General features: G+C 41.0%; 1 protein-coding gene across 13 annotated transcripts in view; it reads left to right on the forward strand.

Annotated features, from left to right (window-relative positions):
- The window catches only part of LOC122887390 (adhesion G protein-coupled receptor L2-like), an 86,958-nt gene extending 65,289 nt beyond the window's left edge, over positions 1-21,669 (forward strand). For 5 of the 13 annotated variants that reach the window (XM_044220560.1, XM_044220562.1, XM_044220561.1 and 2 more), the window contains 13 exons: positions 65-248; positions 1,840-1,962; positions 3,033-3,238; positions 3,702-3,875; positions 5,534-5,743; positions 6,902-7,122; positions 7,897-7,963; positions 10,707-10,798; positions 12,133-12,301; positions 13,481-13,609; positions 14,768-14,864; positions 15,928-16,053; positions 19,636-21,669. In XM_044220560.1, the coding sequence (XP_044076495.1) occupies positions 65-248; positions 1,840-1,962; positions 3,033-3,238; positions 3,702-3,875; positions 5,534-5,743; positions 6,902-7,122; positions 7,897-7,963; positions 10,707-10,798; positions 12,133-12,301; positions 13,481-13,609; positions 14,768-14,864; positions 15,928-16,053; positions 19,636-20,498 (2,661 nt within the window). In that variant the 3' untranslated portion in view covers positions 20,499-21,669. Of the gene's footprint in view, positions 1-64; positions 249-1,839; positions 1,963-3,032; positions 3,239-3,701; positions 3,876-5,533; positions 5,744-6,901; positions 7,123-7,896; positions 7,964-10,706; positions 10,799-12,132; positions 12,302-13,480; positions 13,610-14,767; positions 14,865-15,927; positions 16,054-18,986; positions 19,041-19,635 lie in introns of all 13 variants that reach the window. The other 8 variants (XM_044220563.1, XM_044220564.1, XM_044220571.1 and 5 more) reach the window with 5 other exon arrangements.
- The last annotated feature ends 1,863 nt before the right edge of the window (positions 21,670-23,532 follow it).

Below are 23,532 nucleotides of genomic sequence, written 5' to 3' on the forward strand. Positions count from 1 at the left end.
TTAAACTGAAGTTATGATGTGAGGAAACAGCACGCTGACATTTCACTTGTCTCCATGGATACAGGCAATTGTGGACACTGTTGACAACCTCCTGAGGCCAGAAGCTCTGAAATCCTGGAAAGACATGAATTCCACAGAACAAAGTCACGCTGCCACAATGCTACTGGATACCCTGGAGGAAGGGGCATTTGTCCTTGCAGAAAACCTGATCGAGCCGGCGATCGTAAAAGTGCCTGCAGAAAATATCAGTAAGTTCCTCTCCAATAACTATAAAACAGATAAAACAACATGTACACATCTGTCACAATTTATGATGCCGATGGTTATATTTATTTTTGGCTGTGCACCACCTCTCAGTAAAATTGTTTCAAACTGATTGGTAAAATTATCTTCAGGGTGATTTTGTTTGGTACCTGGACAGCTATTCCTCAAGGAAAATATCATTTTAAAAATGGCTATATCTTGCTGATGTCACAGTAAAAGATTTCGCTAAAAAACAAACAAAAAAACAAGCAAATGTGTCCTCACGGGCAATTTATTAGCAACATGATCTCATTCATTTAAATCACCTTTGTGTAGTGAACTGTCATATTTCTACTCATAGCTCTTTGTTGCTATGGTTATGGTCTCAGACTCACCCTTTCTGTCTTATACCTCACTGATTTTTAATCTTTTTCTTGCATAGTAAAGTCACCTCATTGAGTGTGTGCTGCAGGATGAACTGTCCAGACGTCTGGGGAAAACAAAGAAACCAATTGAATGTCATTGTTCCATTCACACAGCACTCTATCTGTTCTCTCCAAGCCTTTCCCATTAAGTGGTAGTTAGCTAAGCTGATAAGGACTAGTTGCTCTGTCTCTACCAGAAGCACTCATTAATACATTGTGTAATATGCTGTATATTGGCTACTTAATAACTGCATTCGAGCAGTTTTTATGAGCTTGTCAAGCTCTCGCTTATCTGCACAATAGAGATAATATTCCAGCGGAGAAATATAAATACAACCATATGAAGAAACACACAACCTCAGAGAACAGCTTACCTGACCTCCCTTGAAGAGTTTGAAAAAAAATGTGAAAATGATTGTTGCTCCTAATCAGCAGTTTGTCGAAGCCCAAATGGCATCTCCAGGCGAGCATCAAGGGCAAGAAGAGGGAAAAGGGAGGGAGAGCAAAGAGAGAGAGCTAAAAACTAGACAGAAGAGGGAGAGTATCCAGAAAACAATTCCTCATCTCCGTCTGTCAGAAACCATCTATCTGAGGAAGTGAGGCCGTTTCTGATGGGAGGGAGTGTGCTGATACGTGTGTCCTCCTGACCCTTCAGTAATTTCATACATCAAAGGGAGCACCACCCGGCAGCTGGCATACCGGAGAGAGGGGCTGCAGGAATTTGGAGGATTTTCAGAGATTTGCTCGTCGAGTCCAGAGTTATCTGAACCCACAGGGGAAAGAAAAAGTAAAAGTAAAAGCTCAATGATATTTTTGATCCTATGAATATTTGACATTCATGCTGCAGTAGGCTGTGTGCTTGCATTTGCTCATCCTCTATCGTCGCCCTTGTTGTTATTTTTTCTTTTGCTCTTGCCTCGGAGGCTTTCACAATGCCAACCAACAGCTTAGTGACATGGTTTTTTAAGTAAATGACACTCTACGGGGTCTTGCCAATAAGATTGGATTCTGTTGCTGGTACAATGAACCTCGAGTCTTTACACATACCCTGCTGGGCCTTAACGGTAGAGCTGTATGAAACGCCATGTACTGCTTTTGAAATGTTGCCTATGAGTAATGCATCTCTCTCTTTCTATCTCTCTCTTTCCCCTCACCTCCTACCATCTCACAGTGTTGGATGTGTACGTGTTGAGCACCGATGGTCAGGTGCAAGACTTCAGGTTTCCTCAGACAAGTAAGGGTGGAGCGTCTCTTCAGCTTTCCTCCAACACGGTCAAAGTCAACAGCAAAAATGGTGAGAAAAAGAATATCGCTGCAGAAACACTGAATCACGGTTTGGTCAGGTTTGAGCTTTCTTTACATTTTTGGGTTGTTTCAGCAATTGACTGGTGACGTAAAATCTCCTCCTGGTGGACATGTTAGTTGTCTTTTATGCAATGAAGATGAGGGCAGTCAGATTAAATATTTTTAAGTTCGACATTATATCTGTATATCTGTACGTTAACTATATAGAGTATAGAGCTAAAGGCATGAAGATATTAGCTCAGCTTAGCATACATAGCCTGGCTCTGTCCAAAGTTTAAATATACACCTACCAACAGCTTTAATGCATCACTGAAATAAGACTAAAGTTTTAAAGCCAAGCTAGCAGAGATGTATCTTTTTATATTTTGTTTTGTTGCAGTTCCTCAACTGGCTACTGAGAAAAATGGCAGCTATAGGCAGATTTTGCCCACCATATCCAGCTCTCTTAATTCATTCATGGTGCAAATTTATAACGGGCTCAATGCTGCCCCCTATGTCCTTTTGTAGAAAAACACACATTACAGTTGTGGCCTATAGCAAATAACAGAGCAACTTATTTGTCATTTTATGGACACAGGTGGCAGCAATGAGCCCATTTAAGGAATAGTTTAACATTTTGGGAAATATGCTTATTCAAAAGATAAAAAAACATTCCTCTTCCTCTGGAATCCCCACTGGTTGTCTGTCAGCTGCACAAAAACAAGACTCCAGGACATCACTGTCGTGGTCCCCATAAAACCACAACTTTGTTTTTGTAGATCAGACAACTAAGATATAACCTGTCAAACAGTGAGCTTTAGAGGTGCTGGTAGGCAGAGCCAGACTAGCTGTCACCCCTGTCTTTATGCTAAACTAAGCTAATCGCCTGCTGGCTCTAGCTTTATATTTAATGTACATATTTTTAGTTTTTCCAAAAATATGGAACTATTCCTTTAAGGTTTAGTACATTCATACAATATCATTGAATTAATATATCTCTTTTCATTAAATAGATTATTTGTACTTTGTTTGTTTATGCTCCCTCTGTATGTCTGATGATTTTATTATTGCCGGTTGCAGGTGTGGCCAAGCTGGTATTTGTGCTCTACAAGCACCTGGGTCAGTTCCTCAGCACTGAGAACGCCACACTGAGGGGAATGGGGGACCTGAACAAACGCAACCTCTCCCTCACCGTCAACTCCCACATCCTGTCAGCTTCTATAACCAAGGAATCCAGCCGTGTGTTTGTGGCTGATCCTGTGATCTTCACACTGGAGCACCTGGATGTAAGCCTCCTCCTGAGACTCTCCCAGACCACACTATAGAGCTAGGCTGTTAAAATACTGAAACGTCTGCATAGGTTTTTGCAGTGAAGGACAGCGCTTTGTTGTAGATGTAGACTAGTGGAGTTAGAGAAGCAATTTGAACATTTTCTGTGTCATGTTTTGCCTTGTGCTTGGTAATTGCCATAGTAACCCTTCTCACATCTCAACAGGTTTATTTTTATTTCTTTATTTGGATCCCTTTTCTTCCAATAGTACCTTACATTTAAAAACTTTTGATTGCACAGATACTAATTGGTGAAACAAGCACACATAAACACAGTCTACACATCAGGTACATTGACATCCTGTTTCTTAGAGTTAGAGATATGAAATATACAAGGTGTGTCTGTGTACAATCATGCATATTGCAGCGCATGTTCATATATGTTTCATTATTTTTTCTCTCTGTGTTTGTGTTTTGTAGAAGGAGCACTACTACAATCCCAACTGTTCATTCTGGAATTACTCAGAGCGGAGCATGATGGGATACTGGTCCACTCAAGGCTGTAAACTGCTGGAAACCAACAAGAGCCACACCACTTGCTCCTGCAGTCACTTGACAAACTTCGCCATCCTCATGGCTCATCGGGGAAATGTGGTAAGTGGCCCTCTTCTTGTGGTTTGCACAAGCTATTTTTCTGTCTCAGTTAGTTGTTCTTCCGTCTCGCTGATAGATTTGTGCATACACGGCAAGAACAAGAATGGCATTTCAGTGGAGATAATTAGATTATTGCTGGAGGAGAAGGGGAGAGGTGGAGGAAAGGAAGCGGGCTGTCACTTTAAAAGAGTGAGATTGTGGATCAAGATAGGAAGTGCCATACTGTTATCAGAAGTAATTATATTTTACCTATGTTCCGTGTCTAATCGTCCTTGATGCGTATATCCCTGAGAATCACAGGAAATGGTATAATCTCAACTTTAACTTATGTTTCCACCCTTCTTGAAGTGGTGTAGGATCCATTTGGTCGCGAAATGCAATTACAATCCAATTACATGATAAATAGCATGTGTAGCAAGGACCTAGCCAGTAATAATTGTGGAGGATAAGTTTGTGGTTGGTTTAATAATACGTCCCAACTCATGAACTCTGCCCCTGTCATCTGTCTTAACCTCAACCTTAACCACAGCTTGAAACCATAGCCCAGAGGCTAGGCTTAGCCTCACACCAATTCCCTACACATCACCTCAAATGCAATTAGATTATTGCTGCCCTCAATAAAATTACAAATATCACAGCAGGAATTGCCTCACTGTCAGGCCACCATGTCCTTGAGTGATATTTTGTATGGTCAAGTCTGCTATTTTCACATTTGCCTGGTGCCCATCTTGAAACATGCTCAGTTTTAGATTTTCTGAAACACAGCGTGATTTGACCTCAAAAATAGAACCCACATGTGGATGTCACATCACTCAGTCGCGGTTCTTTGTGGCAGTTTTTCAACTGAAGTCGCTTTCTGCAACGTGGGCCCCATAATATGATCTAAGCATGTTCAGTTTGAGTGCCAGATGTCATCAGGTACGATCAGGTAAAGGATAGGTTCACAATTTTTCATGTCTGTCTTTAAACAATAGTCAGGTGCCCATATGAACATTGAAACAGGTTTTGCTTTGCTGTAATCATTCCTCCTGTTCATACCGGCCATTAAAAAAATCCCTCCCTAAAGCATTTTGTATGTAATGTAAGTAATGGAGGACAAAATCCACAGTCCTTGTTTTGTGCAAAAATACATTCCACAGTTTAACTGAATCTATGTATACTGTATATATGAGGCTTCAACAGTCTGAGTTAGACAAATCAAGTAGATATCTTCTAGTTGAAATTTTTTTAGAACAAAATTCCTTCTTTTTGTTGCCATCCTTCCACTGCAGCTCAGCTGAGAAACACTGTCTGTGGAAACACAAAGAGGACTGTAAAGACTGTAACTTTGGAAGATATTTACTTGATTTGTCTAACTCAGACTGCTGAAGCCTCATATTAGCTTCAAATAAACTTTGAAATACATTTTTACGCAGAACAAGGACTGTGGATTTTGTCCCCCATCTCTTCCATTGAAAAAGCATTAGGGAGGGTTCAATGTACATATAGGCACCTGGAATACAGGTTACATTGTATATACAGGTTATATATGAGGTTTTCATCAGGTCAGTATTTGCACTTCAACAAATATAGCTTCAACCATTATGTGCTTAAATGTCACCAATCATTATGAAAAGTGTGGAGTTGAAGGTCAGTCTGTCATGTCTGTTTCTCTGTAGGGGGAGGGGAGCGTCCATGAGCTTCTTCTTACCGTCATCACACGGATGGGTATTGCCGTGTCTCTTGTCTGCCTCGCCATCAGCCTTTTCACCTTCTGCTTCTTTAGAGGTCTGCAAAGTGACCGCAACACCATCCACAAAAATCTCTGCCTCAACCTCTTCATTGGCGAGCTCGTCTACCTCGTGGGCATCAACATGACCGAACCAAAGGTACCACGGAAATTATACTGCAGAGGCTTTCATATGACTGATAGGCTTGTCTGCTGTGAGTAACCTTTAAACACTTGAATTTCTCCTTCAATTTTCCTTTAAGTGGCTTTAAAGTTAGCAATAAATCCACATTATATTAAAATACCACATATCTATTCTGTATCTGCTTGTTCCAACACTTGAATATCTATGATGCTGATTCTGGGTGAAATATTCAAACTCAGGATGTTTTTTGCTTTTTTTAATGACTTCACCATTTTATTAAATAGAAATATTCTATGCATGATTTTATACACAGTTCTACATCATTTCTATATTTAAAAACTTTGGGATCTTCACTAAAACTTTAAATAAAGTGCTATGGCTTTGAACAAAGCTTAGTTGCACAATGTGCATTTTAACGATGGACCCACTGTTGGATTTTGGGTAAATTGTACATTTTTTACTACTCTTCTACTTACCCAGAATGAGAAAAACATATGGATGCCTTTGTATGTATAATACTGTATGTTGTTTGTTGGCTAATGATATTAGCTTAGCTCATTTATTGAATAGTTATGGGATCAGTACCTTTTAAGAGTAGGAAAATACACATTCTCAAATTCTCAAGTGTGTGTGCTCTTAGGTCTAACATTTACATTTTTACCAAATATGCATTTTCATAAGTACTGTAATCTCATTCCTGAGTTGTTGGGGAAATCAGTGATGGAATAAATAAGTTTACAAAAGTTTGACCAGACATCCATCTTTGACACGTGTATATTGTTAGCCTTAAACAAGCATAAATAAGATTCACCAGTGTAGTTTGTCTGTGTTCCTGGCAGGTGGTGAACAGTAGGTTTATCAAAGGGATTTTGCTGAAAACAGCTTCCTTTATTATTTTGGTTTCCAAAATATTGAGCTGAAAGATGCTAATTGACCCCTTTCAAATTACATGTTGATCCAATCAAAAATATTGATTAGAGCAGCTTTAAACAGAGCCACTACTTGATCCCATAGACTTTGTAATCTAGCTAAGCTGGGCTAATGTAACCGGTCATTGAACCTTTAAACTCTAAGCAAAAGCATTAAACAGTTTGGGTAAGTAGTAATAAAACATCATTCTGAGTAACTAGGAAACGTCAGATTCAACTAACCCTGCATGTGTCCTCCTGTCAGCTGGTGTGCTCCATCATCGCCGGCATTCTCCACTTCTGCTTCCTGGCTGCGTTCGCCTGGATGTGTCTGGAGGGCGTGCAGCTGTACCTCATGCTGGTTGAGGTGTTCGAGAGCGAGTTCTCGCGCAGGAAGTACTATTATGTCTCTGGGTACCTCATCCCGGCTGTGGTGGTGGGCATCTCAGCAGCCATCGACTATAGAAGCTACGGCACCCAGCGGGCGTAAGTGTGGCGTCTTTGCAGAGATTCTTCTTTTGTGGGATAAAAAAACAGGAGTTAGTCTTCCCTTCTCACCATCAATACAGACCCACAAAGCATGCATGCATGTGCTAATGATAGCAATATCACAAGAGTAGTCCACCTCTGCCCCCTGGCAAATTTGCACCCTGTCACTTCTAAAAGAAGAGGCTGTGAGCAAAGCCGCAACATTAATGAATGTGCTGGGTTGCTGCACTGGCTTGCTGGGTTTTTATTCTTTGCATGTGGATAATTGCTGCCCTTGTCAGTTAAAAGTTTATGCACTTCTCTTCTGGTCTTCATCCAAGCAGCAAGCTTCATGATTTGTAAGACTGCAATCCTCTAATTTATGGGATTTAAGTAAACTGCCTTTTTCAAACTTCATTTTATTGCTATAGACTTCATTTCTGTTTCCTGGTGATAAACACAGGCCAAGGTGCAATTCATTCTTGAACTGTCTACAATACTTTGTTTACTGTTCAGAGTCTTAGGTACACAGTACGACATCCCACATTTGTAGACATTTGCAGACTGTGAAGTCATGAGTCCATAACCACTGGCTTTTAGACTGCAGCTTCTCATGGCACAAGGCCAACACTTCCTCAAGGTCAGGTTTTCTTCTCTGTGGTCAGGAGTCTCTATTTTGTTGCTGTGGCCTATCATCCAGCCAGCTCTGCTGGGCTCTGATCGATGAGACACAACTTTGTTTTGGCAATGAGATGATTCAATGAACTGAATATCACCTTTTGCACCCTGTAGATGCTGGCTGAGGGTTGATAACCATTTCATCTGGAGCTTCATCGGGCCTGTAACTTTCATAATTGTGGTAAGTTATTAATTTTTCTGCCCGCGTGTGATAACTTTTTTTTTCTGTCAACAAAAAGCTTTGAAAACAGTTTATAGATTTTCTATCTCTCTGTGCTGGCAGCCTCTTAGCTCTGCTTTCTCCGATCAATTTGCATGAAAGGAAAGTGGTCCCATTATAGCTGACACGAGGACATCATTGTCCACTCAGCTATGAAATCCTCTGAAATCAGAATTGGTGAGCGGTAACAACTTAAAGCTGTTTGGTCCTTGCTGTACATCTAGAGAATACTCCCCTCCCGCAATCAGGAGGAGAAATCGTCTCAGGCATGAAGGTCATTTGCTCAGTGGGAAAACAAGGGTGATGGGGGGGGGGTGAACATGGAAGTAATGAGTGGGTGGGCCAGACAACCATTACCACAGCTCATAGCCCTGCTGAGGATCATGACATGTCCCCAGCCAGTCCCAGCACACAGACATCTCCATCGTCACCTTTTAATATTTCATGTGGTGTGCTGGGTGTTCACAATGCACATAGACACACACACACACACACACAACACGTGCACATGCATGCATGCAGGAACGCATGCACACCGCCCCGAACAAACACCGATGTAGGCGCATATGGTAACAGTTTACATGTAAATCTGTCCATAGGCTGTAAATACATGTAAAACCTGGAGAAGTGCTGCGTTGGCAGCGCTGGGTTTTTGTGCTGTATTTAGCAGAGAAGTGAGAGACCTGAATATTGTAGAGGACGGTCCCTTGGAGACCAGGCATGAGGGAGAGTCCATATGTAGTGTGCCTCAGCTTTCTGCAGAGTGCCTCCCCATCCGTCTGTCTGTCCGTCTCATCGGATCTGTGTCATCTCTTGCGGCTGCGTTAAATGCATCTTCAGCCACACGACTCATGCGGACGCAAATCGGCCCCAGTGGCTGGGAGACAAAACTTGGCATTACTCTAAGCTGTGATCTAAAAGCCTCTTTCTGTCTTCTTAGCCACTCCTTTTTCTTCCATCTTCCCATGTTGGTTTCGATCCGCTTTCCACTCACTCTCTCTCTTTGTTTCCATTTAAAGATCCCTTTTTCTGTTGCCTTGTAGTGTTTCAGAATGCATCCATATGGGATAATAACGAGGATCTTTCTGCTTATTTGTAAATGAAGAATTGAAAATGAAGTATTTGAGAGCACTACACGGAGATCATTATGCTTTGTTTTCTTGCCAGCTCATGCTTTCTATCGTTTATTTTCCTTCATGTACAGTAGATTGGTCATGCTTTCAAAATGCACGCTCGGGGCAGATTTGGGATAGAAATCCGGATATATACTTATTTTTCATTGAATATTTACAGAAGTGCATTTCAAAGGTTTAATAAGGTATCAGGCCAAATTGAAGCACATCTCCTCCGTTTCCCTTGGTGGCCGCAGGCCCTCCAGTGCTTACAGAGAGACATCCTGAGAGCATGGAAACCTTTCTGGATGTATGTCTTGAATCACTTAAATGTTTTTCCTGGCTTCAGTAAAAATTGTTTCTAAAACATGGCACTCAGCTCCGTTCTTTCCTCTCTGTATTTTTCTGGAGCTTTTGTCCGCAGTACATCAGATGTGTTTGGACTTCATCAGATATACATTCTCATATTCGGTGAGGATTTGCACTGTGGGACTGACTATAATGTCAAACAAGAGAGGGAAGAGAAACTTCTAGTGCAGCTTATGTTGAAGGCCAGAGCTGTGTGAAGTAGACCAAAGCGTTACCCTCTCACTGTTGTTTTTTCTTTGGAAGTCAGTGTATTTTATGATCTGCACTGAGGCATTACATTTTCTTATTCCTCTCGGTAAAGGTATGCTGGTGTTGATGCTTACCATAGAGCCAAAACCACCATAGATTTAGCAATACTCAAGTCAATGTGAAACACAACTACGGGGATTAGCAACCAGTGGTGGAATGTAACTAAGTACACTTACTCAAGTACAAATGTGAGGTACTTGTACTTTACTTGAGTGTTTTCTTTTCATGCCACTTTATACTTCTAAATCCAGTTTACAAATTAAGATTTTTGCATTCAAAACATATGAAGGACTTGTAAAAGATGATCCTTTGTTATTGATTAAACTACCCAACATGATATACAAGTAGAGCCAAAACAGCCATTAGTCGATTAATCGATTAGTTTACTGAAAGAAAATCAATTAACTATTTTGATAATAGTTTGTCATTTTTCATGCAAAAACATTTCATGGTTCCAGCTTTACAAATGTGAGGATTTGCTGCTTTTCCTTCCTTTCAATTATTTTTAAAAATTTATTTTTTTTTAGCTTTGAACTATTGGTTGGACAAAACAAGCTTTGTGAATGTGTCACTTTGAGCTTGGGTAATTGTGATTCTCACTATTTTCTGAATATTTTACAAACGAGAAATTAATCCGTAATGAAAGAAATCATCACTTGCAGTTCTGTAAAAATTAGCTCCACCTCAACCAACTACAACAGGAAAATATTGCTTACACATTATTGAATGAGTAATACTAATCTAATGATATGATTTAAGTACTTTTACTTTTAATGTAGTACATTTTCCTGATTATACTTTTACTACTTATTTTTGCAGGACTTTTACTTGTAATGGAGTATTTATTCAGTGTGGTATTAGTACTTTTACTTTAAGTAAAGGATCTGAATGCTTCCTCCACCACTGTTAGCAACAGGAATTGGATGCCTTTTTGAGTGCAGTCTGTTAACCCTGATACTCATCTGTTTTGACAGGTCAATGTCATCTTCCTGGTGGTGACGATGTTCAAGATGGTGAAGCACTCCACCTCCATGAAACCCGACTCGTCCAGGCTGGGGGGTATCAGGTGAGGGGTGTCGCTCTGGGAGATTAGGTGACGGCACTGTGGTTGCTTGCTCTGGGAGTGTGTGTGTGTGTGTGTGTGTGTGTGAGGGGGGGTGGGGCGTGGTTCCACATATGTGTGGGGAAAAAATGCACCTTTACTGCTTTTGCCTCTCTCCTGAAATTTCAAAAGCTGCATTTGACCAACACGTTTATTTGATTTTCTCTTCTCTTAAACCTGACCAGACCAATATTCTTTTCTTTCAGATTTTATTTTGGTCCTTATAGGTGGTGCCTTTTTAGTTCATTTTATGATTTCAGTATTTGCACTACGCAGGGTTATATTGCCTTTTTTATTTCTTCATAACTGCATTTCTGACCTGTGGTATCATTTTGCTCCTGTGCTGGCATAATTTACAGGCTTCCTTGGAAGACGGACTCAACCACATGCCTCATAGATTTAAAGATGGTAAAAACGGAAAAAAGGCCCCCCTCCATCTTTCTGCTTTCAGTGGGCTGCATTTGCTTGATATAAAGACAAGTCCCTGTACATTTCAGTGCCTTGATCCTTGTTTCAACAATATGTTTGAGGGCAGGCCAACACATGTTATGTGGGCGCTTGATTTTTCAGCAGCCACTCTGATTTTGGTCCAAACCATAAAAATAAAAAAAGAATTGTCTGTTTTTAGCACATAGAAAACCTGCATTTGTGGATGCTGGATTGCAAACATTATCTTAAGAAGTCAAAACTCATTAATTAGGGTCTACTACAAATCTGCTATGTGTTTTAGTTTCTGTGTCAAATGTGTGATTATTCAGACAAAGTAAATGGTGCTCTTGTATAAACAGCACCAAAAACTGGTCAGCAAGTCTAATCAGCACTGCCTCTGGTTTTTCTGTAGATCCTCTCTCAGTGACATGCTGTTGTCCCATTTCTTCTCTCCTCTCCATGCTCACCGTATCTCTCTCGGGGTGGCTCACTTCTCTCTTGTGTATCAATAACGACCAGCCATCATCATTGAAAGTGAAGTTATCTTATTTCCTCTAGGCTTTCCTGGAAGCCGCAAAGGAAAAACCTGCTGCGTTTGCAGTCTCTTTCGCCACCAAAGAAGACCAAGGAAATATTTTTATGACTCAGTGTCAAATACCAAATGCCCATTCATTCCAAAACTACGTATCAGCATTTATAAACTATGTCGCCGCAAGTGCAACTTGTCTAAAAGGAAAATAGCAAATGAGGGTATTGCTTTTTTTTTTTTTTAACAAGCTGCTGTCCAGGAGCAGAGATCAAACCAAGATGAAATCTACTGCAGTTTTGCTGTTTCACTAGTTAATATCACTCTTCTTTCTCTTTCGCAGGTCGTGGGTGTTGGGAGCGTTTGCCCTACTTTGTCTGTTGGGGCTCACATGGTCCTTTGGCTTGTTCTTCCTCAATGAATCCTCCATTGTGATGGCTTACCTCTTTACCATCTTCAACACTCTGCAAGGGATGTTCATCTTCATCTTCCACTGCCTCCTCCAGAAAAAGGTAAGATTTTATCCTCCGTCACTCTTCTGAAATTGTTGTTGATTAATTCTAATGAATTAAACAACAAATTTTTGTTTATGAAGTAAAAATGGCAAACATTTGGTTCTTGCAGCTTATTAAATGTGAGATTTGTTTTTATCTGTTTTACATACTGTAAAATGAGTATTCTTTGGTTTCTGGAAACTGTGGCATTTTTCACTAATTTCTCACATTTAATAGACTAAACAACTAATGAATTAATAAAAAATAATACACAGTATAATGGAGGTAAAACAGTAAGTTGATTAATCAATTAGTTAATCCACAGAAAATAATCGTTTAATCATTAAAGCCACTTTTCAAACAAGCAAAAATACCAAAAAGCTTTTCTTTGTCTTATAGTAAATTGGTATGGGGGGTTTTAGACTGTTGGTCTGAAAAAACAAGACATTTTGAAGACGTCACCTTTGGCTCAGGAAACTGATTGGCTTCTTATTCTCACATTTTATAGGCGAAACAATGAACTGATTAATTGAGAAAATAATCTGTAGATTAATTTATAATGAAAATGTTCATTAGTTGCAGCCTTACTTTCATACAATTCAAACATGTCACTGCCAAGAATTGCGTGTTTCTTTCCAAATCTGTCTAATCCAATGCAGGTGTGGATCTGTAAATATTTATATTGTGACATTTTGAGATTTTACACAAGGCATTTCATCATATTTTATACATTCTCACTTAGCAACACCCATAGGGCGTCTTAGTTCAACATGTTATCATAGTGTTTGTTATCCCTGTCCTCACAGATATGGCATTTAAACTGCTGTCAGCGAGATATTTGATAAAGATTTGGGATTTGCATCTCTCATGAGAGTGCAGTGGTTAGCGCTGTCGCCTCCTGTTCGAACATGTTGGCCGGCTGGGGCCTTTCTATTTGGAGTTTGCACGTTCTCTCGGTTTCCTCCTCCCACAATCCATAGACATGCAGGTTAGGTTAATTGGTGACTCTAAATTGCCCGTAGGTGTGAATGTGAATGGTGTTCTGTCTTGACGGTCAGTTTACGACCTGTCCAGGATAAGACCCTCAAGGATAAGCCGGCATAGCTAATGGATGGATGGATGGATCTCTCATGGGGTGGGGGGGGCTGTGTCGCTGTCTGTGTGCTCACTCTGTCCTGATGTTTTCTTCCTCTGCAGGTCCGCAAAGAGTACAGCAAATGTTTCCGTCAGTCCCAGTGCTGCGGCGCGCTGCCGCCTGAGGGCCCCCACAGTTCAGCCAAGACAGCCACGTCTCGATCCACGGCTCGCTACTCATCTGCAACACAGGTACGTGTATACCACCGGGAACAGATATGTCAGGGTTTAAGATTTAGAAAACCTTAAGGATAAGTCTGGTGATATTTTTTAGTTTTTAATTGTCAACAAATCCCAAGGAAAGACAAAAAACAGCAATGAATTGATCCTACTAACAAGTATTTGTCTGTAGCTTATTCCTATGTGCCATAGAGCTCCATTATTGTTCAAAAACTCTAAAAACACATCAGTGAGCCACACTGTTGGGCTGGGTGTCATGTTCATTTATTATGATGAACCTGGGCACTGTAGTTGATTTTGAATCGATCCCACATACTAGAACACCAAATGTGTATTAATTTGCAGCAGAAACTAGGCAACAAATTGACTATTTACTCCTGTTTGTGTAATGTTTGTTAAAAACTACAGTGACCAGCTGTTTTAGGAAATAACTGAGCCTTTTTTTTTAAAATGAAAGTATATATTTGTGACCTGTTTTTAAAGATTTATGTCCTATGGGACAAATGACCTTTTGGCTGAGAGGCTGGGGAAGTCAGAAAGTATTGAGAGATGGACTAACAAGTGTTGTCTTTTCATAGGATTTGTTGACTATAAGAAAAATATGTTATCGCCAGCCTTATTCTTTAGTAAAGACTCAAATTTCTCAGTTTATTTCCAACCTTTCACTAGAATTCTTATTAGTTTAACTAAATGCACAGTTTAAACATTGAAATAGAAATTTCAGTGCAGTACTTTATTTCCACTTTGTAATTTTAGGCTTTATTATCAAGCTGTTAGACTGCCAAGGTTATATATCAAGGGAATGGGAATTAGGAAATGTTACAGTATGGTGACTTTGTGAGATCTATCTTAAGAGTACTTCTGGGAATTTTGGGAGCATTTTATTATCTTACTATCCAGAGAAAAAAGCTGCTCAGGGCCGATGTCTCAAATTACAAGCTGTAAGATTCTTGGAGTATCCATTTTTGATATCGGTTGAATCATTAGCTCGTGCTTTGTTTCACTGTAGCACAACCGTGTCATCAAGCAGTGGGTTAGTCGAATCTTGTATACAAGTGTAGGTTTGAATCACGAACCCACTTCACCACTCAATCCTCGGGGCCAGAAGCTTTGAATACCAGCAGCACCATGTTGAGTCCTGATCAATGGCTGCTTTCTCTCTCCACCCAGAGCCGCATCAGGCGGATGTGGAATGACACTGTGAGGAAGCAGTCGGAGTCCTCCTTCATCTCAGGAGACATAAACAGCACCTCCACACTCAACCAGGGTAAGCAACCATTTCTTCCACCGCCACCAGACGAGACACATTTGCCATTCTGTTTGTGACAAAGCTCTGAATTCACAATAAACACTTCAATGGATGCAGCTTACATGGCTCTGTGGCAGCTCGGAAAAAAGAGGAAGATAAGAACCAATTTAATGTTGCATTTCTCTTACTGTTAAGCAATCAAAAAAACAGCGTTAAATGCTGCGTGTGAGTCCAAGTTCACAGCATTTTTACATTTTCCTGCTTCACTGGGATCATGTGAAAAGAAGAGGAATAGAGACAAAAAAGAGGAGTGATTTTTAGTGTGGCATAAAATGTTACAGATGAGGACTTGAGTTCACATCCTAACGACTGACTGTGCAGCATCCTCCTAACTCATCTTCACCCCAGAGTGATTGTCAGGATGAAGGTAGGGCTGAGGGAGATGAGCAAAGTCAGACTGAGGTCAGAGCAGATTTTGGGAGTGATCCCAGCATCGTGAAGCTCAGGCTCTAGACTGTGCCAGCGCAGATTTGGCTGTAGTTATGAATTATTTTGGGTTTTAAAAAAAAAAAAAAACACACAGTCAGTGCAGAGTTTCTCAGCGATCAGTCCAAATGACTGAGGATAGTTATTACATTCTTGAGGATTTACACAAGCATGCTGACGATGATAGGGATACTGTATTATTCATGGCAGGCCACTTAGACATGTTTTGTCTAGTGTCTCGACTGGATGAGTTTGTTTAGATGAATTTGTCTCACATAAACACTGGAGTTGATTGTGTTGCTATGCTTTGGTCAACACTTGTCGTGACAATATTGTTTGTCAGTTACATCAGCTGACTGTTTGGATAATGTCTTGCTTTGACCAACGTTTCTATGGCTGCTTTGTCCATAATAGAAGGCAGACGGATTGCAGGTCATAAATCTTTTGCGGTGACAGCGAATGTCAGTGTTTGTTTATGTCGACAGCTACACAGCGCACCACCACAGATCATGAAGTACAGAACCTCGAGCTCTTTTTCCTCAACTGCCTTTTTCCCTCCTGATTTTTCTGCCTCTCTCTCTTCCTGTTATTTCAGGGATGACTGGAAACTACCTCCTAACTAACCCTCTCCTCCGAACCCACGACACTAACCCTTATAACAACCTGCTGGCAGAAACTGTGGTGTGCAACACCCCCTCTCCACCGGCCTTTCACTCCCCAGGTGCACATCCACCTTCCACCTTTTATTCTTACGTAGATTTGTGTTTGTGTTAAAGAAGCAGTTCCATATTTTGGAAAATACACCAAAAATTTGTTTTCTGGGGGAGAGTAAGATGAGACGATCAGTGCCACTCTCATGTTTGTTCGTTAAATATAAGGCTACAGCTAGCAGCAAGTTAGCTAATTTCAGCATAACAACTGGAAACAGCCTGGCTCTGTCAAAAGGTAAAAAAAATCCACCTACCAGCACCTTTAAAGCTCACTTATTAACAGTTTATATGTTGTTTGTTTAAACTATACAAAAACAACAATTCGCCGTTTTAGGTGGGGGTTATGTACCGGACTATTTCTTGGCTCTGAGCAGTTGCTAGGCAACCAACAGAGACTCAAATAAATTATTGCTCACTCCCAAGAAATAGTCCAGCACATAATCGCCTGTAAAATGTCGGATTATCGTTTTTAAATGTCAGGAAAAAAACGCGTTTCTTAGTGAACTTAGGTGCTGGAAGCCAGATTTTGTTGCCATTTTACAAAGCCAGGCTAGCTGTTTCCCCCTGTTTCCAGTCTTTGTGCTAAACTAAGCTAACTGGCGGCTGACTGTAGCTTCATATTAAACGGACAGATATGAGATTTGTATCTTCTCATCTAACGCTCTCCTTTAAGTGTGTTGAATTTATTAAAAACATGAAAAATCTTGAGGTTGTGGCTCTGACACAGCATGCATTGAAAATGTTGAGAATAATTAGGTTTACCGTTTGTTCTTCTTCATTCACACCTTCTCTGTATTTCCAGTAGTTCTTATCTATGCGAGTTTGTCCTTTGTAAACACAGAAGGAGATAAACTCAGAGACGTCAATGCTATCTTATCTCGTCTACTGAGCAGTCATGTGGGAATTCCTCTTTGTTGAATATGAGCTGCACACGTTGGTCCAGATCATTTTTGCTGTTACAGTGTATTCATGGATGATACAGTATCTTTATGTTGAAATCTTTACTTTTTCTTTAGTTTACTTCAAATTAAACAAATTTAAATGATGTCAGTGTTTATGATGACCTAGTTCCTCACTGGCAGAGCAAAAGAAACCCAATCAAAGAAGAAGAAAAAAAACAGAAGCACATGACGCAATGCGGGCAGAGTCATAGCCCTCAGATATTCACAGCCATTTGATGATAAAAGAGAATAAAGAAAAACAGCAGTATGTCGAAAGTGTGTAAGGAGAGAATATGCAGTAACATATAGCTTAAACCCGCTGCAGTCATCACAGTCTTGTTTTGTGCTGTGAGCTTGCTTACAACACAATGCAAGCACTTCACACTCAGAGATAATGATGCAGGGTTGGGAACAAACAATGTCTGCTCAGAAAATCAAAGTGTGTGCGTGTGTGTGTGCGTGTGTGTGTGTGAGCGCAGCAGCAACCGAGCAGCTCAGACGCAGAAGTCAGTTAGGGTGCAGGCAGCTTGTGCTTTATCACCGCAAAATGTTTACCTGCTTAATCATTATAGGATGATTGCATTAACATTGGAGCACTGACGATGGATAAAAAGTGGTGATAATTAATTATCAGGCAATTTTGAATGTCGTAATTCGGGAATATCTCCTTTACCTGTAGAAACACTTCTTCTCCCCATGGGAGACGAACTGCTGTACTTAGCAGTGTTCAAACACAGGAGCAACAGGAGACCAGGAAGTAGTGACACAAATTCAAAGATTTAACATATGGAAACTAGTTTGAGGGTAGCAGGCAACAGTATGACACACAAATGTCAAAACCTGGTGTGAAGATCACCAACCACATATGAAATATGCACAGAGAGACTGTCAAGTTTAACATAACCTTTTTCAAAATTTCTGTCTGCTATAGTCATTACAGTTAGCTCCTGCAAAAGGATGAGCGTGTCTTCCATTATAAGTGTATTATTACTAAGTAATACACTGCAGATGTTCATCCGATGCAGTAAAATCAGTAAGGGAAACATCTTGGACGAATCTCTTTTGGAACGGTTCCCAGAGTGCAGCTGTCGTCGTGTCCAGTTGAATTCTGTTCACATCATTTCCCCTGTTCCCGGTAGACAATACCTGTCTGCAATAAAAATCACTGCCTGTGCATAAACAAATGCAAATTTGGAAGTAGGGTCTATTCAGAGAAGTGTGTAATAATCCCCCCCACCCCCCCCTTTTTTTTGGCCCTTTTGCCCTCTGTGCTCCTTTCACCCTTTTTAGAAATGTCTTTGATGTTGTTTTTAGTGCTTTATTTTTTTGTTGCTATCATCCATTTTCTGACGCGTTCGTTTGAAACCGAAGACTACAGTTCCCCCCTTTTTTGTGTGCAACGACTACCTGTGATGACTTCCCCCTCACCCTACAAAATGTCAGCTTTTCACTTACAGGCTCACAGTGTACCTAGTAAATAAAATCCTCATATCAAACTGGGCCCCTTCACTTTCATCCTGCTACTTGAGCTTAATCACCGGGCTGCACAAAATTAGGGTACTCCGCTATGTGTGTGTGTATTTTGTTCACATAAAAGTGATAGATGTACCCTTCTAAAAAGGGGAAAAAATAATGTGTCATTCAGAAAGAAATAATTTCACCAGGAAATGTTCCATCTTTTAATGTAGAATATACAAAAAAGACTGCGCTTGCTGCTGAACCCTTTCACCTGCTAAGTCCAGGATTCAGTTGTCCTTGGTTTGTCCTGTAGCTCTCTCAAACTGTTAAACACATAATTTCACTGTCATTCTCCATCCACCTACAACAATTGAGCAAAGCATCACATGGGCTAAATTATAGTTAATTGCAAGGACACAATCCGAGTTGGATCTACTGAATCCAGGCTGGATGTTAAAAGCTTCCACTTTTGTCTTATTTCAGTGATTTTGTTGTTTCTGCTGCAATTGAAAAAAAGCATCTGTTTTACTTTTTTTGCACATCAGCTGTTCTTAGGCCAGATAGCCTGAGCAGACACACTTGATGTGAGTGGTGGCAAAGTGAGTCATTGCACCGTGCCTGTCTGTCGTGGTGTGTGGGGGTTGTTGCTGTGCTTGTGGGGCCCTAGTGCAGAGAGGTGGCTGGCCATCTGTGTTCGACATTACTCTTTTGTCTTGCCTTCTTTTAACAGGTGGAATGTTTTATTCATTGTTAATGTCACAACACTTCTTCATCAGCTTGTATTTATTGATTTCTTTAACTCTCATCCTATCCTGTTGCTGTTTGTATGCTGCTGTGATGTTACCTCGTCATCAGCTACTTTATAGCGTGTTTCCATGCTTTATTTTTTAAGTTTTTAAGTCATCTTTTGTTCTCATTCCTCCCAATATTGTTCAGGATAATCTCTCAGATTGGCTATAATGATATTCAGCCATGATGAGGATGGACATGGTGGGGAGCTAATTGGATTCTCCTTTGAATTTTAAAACTTGTTGTATTTGCATAAAATTAAAATTAAACCAGAGATCAAAGAGCACAAGAATGAAGTGTCCTGAGCAGTATCAAGTTGTATGTGGATGGTGTAGTGGAGATTGTTTTGTTCTATCAAAAGGCAAAAAATTATACCTCACGCACTCTTTTTGCCTTTCCTTGCAGGACAGCACTCTCTGAGCAACAGCAGGGACATCAGTGCCATGGACACCCTCCCCCTCAATGGCAATTTCAACAACAGCTATTCCCTGCGAGACGACGACTATGAGGCCGTGGGCGTTAGAGCCCCAGGTGAACTGGGGGGCCTCAACCTGGACGATGCCACCTTTGAGAAGATGATCATATCTGAGATTGTCCACAACAACCTGAGGCCCCGTGGGGCCCCCAAAGGTCGCGACGCCCACAGGGAGCGGGACAGAGCTTTGCCTCCCCAGACCAGGGTGACAGTGGACCGAGGCGGGGGTGGGAGCGGCAGTGAGGATGACGCCATCGTGGCGGATCACGCCGAGGCCTCATCCCCCCAGAGAGGAAGTGGAAGAGGAGGCCACGCCACCCTGGAGCTGCTCCTGCACCCCCACCACAAGGAGGCGCTGGAGGCCCCCCTTCTGCCACAGAGGACTCACTCCCTGCTCTACAACACCCAGAAGGCCCCCAGATGCCTGGAGGGGCAGGGTGGCCATGGCTCTGAGACTGTTACTGCAGTGGAGGACATGGGCTCCCATTCACCCAGCAATAATAGAGACTCCCTTTACACCAGCATGCCAAACTTGAGAGACTCACCCTCGCCCTCAGCTTCGCCGTACCCCCTGGAGGAGGAGGAGGAGCTCTCCCCCTCACCTCGAAGCGAGAGCGAGGACGCTTATCATAAAAGCATGCCAGAGCTCGGTGATGCGCCGCAGCCCATGTCCTACTACCACATAAACCGAGGCACCAGCGACGGGTGCATCATCCCACCCAACAATGAAGGTTGCGCACAGGAAGGAGAGGCGCCCAGCGATGGACAAATGCAGCTCATTACCAGCCTTTGAGCCGGCCATCTTTGTTTGCACAGGTTTTAACAGATGGGTCCTTTCGGTTGATGTCAAGAGAGCCGGCAAATCTGGCTCCACACTCCACATGCCCTTCCTGTTAGGACAGGAAGTGAAATGTTGTTGGGTGGGAAAAGGAATGAACAAATGACTTTTGCACACAGATCTCATTAACACACAAAACACATCCATCCGAGGCCTGACAAATGTGGACTGTGAAAGCTCTGCTGTTGGACTAAAGAGGTGCAGAGAATAACACACAGGCCGCTGTGTCAGAGATAAGTCTGGCATTTCTGTTGTTCTGTACTGTCGAAGAATAAGGAATAAAAAAATACTCCAAGCAAAGAACTATGAAACTCCTGTCATATTCCTGGGGGACTTTGCAGAACCAGGGTCTTATTAGTCATGAAGTACAGAACTAGAACTAGTGTGGCTCCATTACACAGTAAGGACTGTAAAGTTAAGAAACCACTAATTCAGACTCAGGCCTTATATTTTCTCTATTGCACATTTAACTGTTGTCAAAGTAACAGCTAAAGAAAATATATTTTGCTGTATCACTAGTGTAAAAAGTCAAAAAAAGAAAGAAAAAAAAAAGAAACGGCAACCATTCAGTAGTTATGCCCTTTCAATGTTAATAAGATTCTTCAGACAAGGTTAATCAAAATGGTGGAAATGTGCTTTTTCCTCTCACACTTGACTTGTTGTAGTATGTTTGAATATGAAAAAAAAAACGTTTCGAGAGATATCAATCCATATGAAATCATGCTCACGTCTCTGCTTGTGAAGTGCTTTTGCTTTCATGAATGATGAGTTTTTGCCAGTAGTATATTTGTTAACACCGGGCCATGCACAGATTTGGAGTGAATTGGAAACTTGTGTAATTTATTTTACTTGAAAGAAATTGTCAGGTTTAAAGACTTATGTTCGTGTCAATGCGATAGTGCAGTTTTTGCAGACATGTTTCATCCTTTGACACTAATTAATTTATTAACTGAACTATTCAGAAAAAAGGGGGGGGGGGGAAAGAACATGGTTGGAAAGTGTGAAAAGTTGTTGCAGCACTGATTAGGTTCATTTTATTTCTTTTGTAAGAGCCCATCATCAGCTGATATTTAATTCAACTCCTGTTTGATATCAAATAAATGTGAAATTTTTTCTTGTTCGCAAATGTCTGACTGCTTATTCATGTTTTGCATAAAAAACATCTGTAATGATCCATGCATGTAGGAAAATAGATGAAAGATTATTGTCAACAAATCACATGAAAAGACCAAAACTAGCAATGTCTAGTCTGTCCTGACTTTCCAAGCCTGTCTGGGGCACTCAGCCCTAAATCCATCTGTTCCTAATGAAGACGTTTATCTTTAATAAGTGGTCACCAATATATACTTTCTTTTTTATTTAAAAAGCTTAATGATTTCCTTAAACAGCTAGGCACTGTAGTTGTTTTAGTTTTTATCAAACTTCACTCAAACAGGAATTAATTCTATTTATTTGGGGGGGGGGACTATTTTCACATTTGGTGAGGATTTATGGCAGCAGGATGGTGTATGTGGGATCATTCAAAATAAACTACAATGCCCATGTTCATTGTAATTAAGGAACATATCACCCAGTGCGACAATGTGATGTGTTTTATAGTTTTTCTCTATTGCTTAATTGTAAGAATACACCATGACAGTAATTATGAAAGTTTAACAAGATGTATCATTTTTGATCAGTGTCAGTGTCTAAATCATTCCATGTGCTGAATTGTGGCACATCATAGAGTTAGCAGATTTAGCATTTGATATGTCTTTCATCCGTGGCTTTCCAGGAGTATCCCGCTCCAACTGACCACACACTCAGCAGACAGTACATGCATTCGCTGTAGGATCTGGGTGGTGCACTTTATTAGTTGGAGCTTGGTGCCAGGTTGCTGTCAGGAGACTGACACGGAGGCCAAAGCAAAGCTCTGAGTCCACTATGGCTGTCTGCCTTGTTGTTTGAACATCAGCCTCTCGGTTTACACAGAGCCTTCCAAAAGCCAAGGCAGACACCGAACCGGTCTGTAAATTATACGGAAACTTGGCTCCTGTTCAGTTATACATTAAAATTAAATGCAATAGTTGCTGATCCGCTCACTCACATATCACCCGGGAATGAGCCCCGGCATTGTCTGCAGAAGCTTCTTTATCATAAACACTGAAGAATCAACATGACAGCTCACAGTCGGCTTCACGTGACACTAACCCTTCAGGCCGTGTGTGGTGTCACTTCGAGGAGACAAAATCGTGAAGAATGAATGTGCTGCTTTGCAGAGCATAAGGATCGGTTCTGCATGATGCATATATATTGGTTCATTATCACCAAGTCACCTGTGCTCTGTATTAGCTCTCACCCTATTATCTTAAAGAACATTGGATTCTGAAATTGAACAATATATAGATGATCACGTCCTTTCCCCAAAAAGACTGAGGGGTTCTTGATACAAAGATCAGCATATCCCGGGCTCTCCTTATCCTGCTGTGATGATTTCCAGCCATTCATCCTCTTCAAAGACACTCCCTCCACCTTTGACTTTTCATTGAGTCGCTGACATTACCATCTGTGATTATCTGATTATATTATGATGCAGCAGATTTGCCATGCAGTGTTTGCGTTGCAAATGAAAAAAAGTTGTCAAAGTTTGTTGGAGATGAAAGTGCGTCATTTATCGACTCATCTTTTATCTGCGTGCAGTCAAAGCCCAGCTTCCATGGGGCAGTGGCAAATGAAGGCGCAATAAGGTTCAGTCCGAGAAGACATTACCGTGTTTTCATTTGAATCTGTTTGATGTTCCAGCCTCTGGTGATTTGGACATTATTTCATGTCCATCATCAAAAAGACATCAAACAAGAAGCTGAATTCATATCAGACCACAGCGCCTGGGCCAAAACAAGCTGTGTGCGAATCTGTGTGTGTGCTGACTGCATGTAGCTTATAGCCTACTTCTAAGTGTGTATACATATTTTTTTCTTTCCACATGAACTATCCTAAACTTTTCTCCAAA

This window comes from Siniperca chuatsi, linkage group LG13, assembly GCF_020085105.1.
Source record: "Siniperca chuatsi isolate FFG_IHB_CAS linkage group LG13, ASM2008510v1, whole genome shotgun sequence".
Lineage (NCBI taxonomy): Eukaryota > Metazoa > Chordata > Actinopteri > Centrarchiformes > Sinipercidae > Siniperca > Siniperca chuatsi.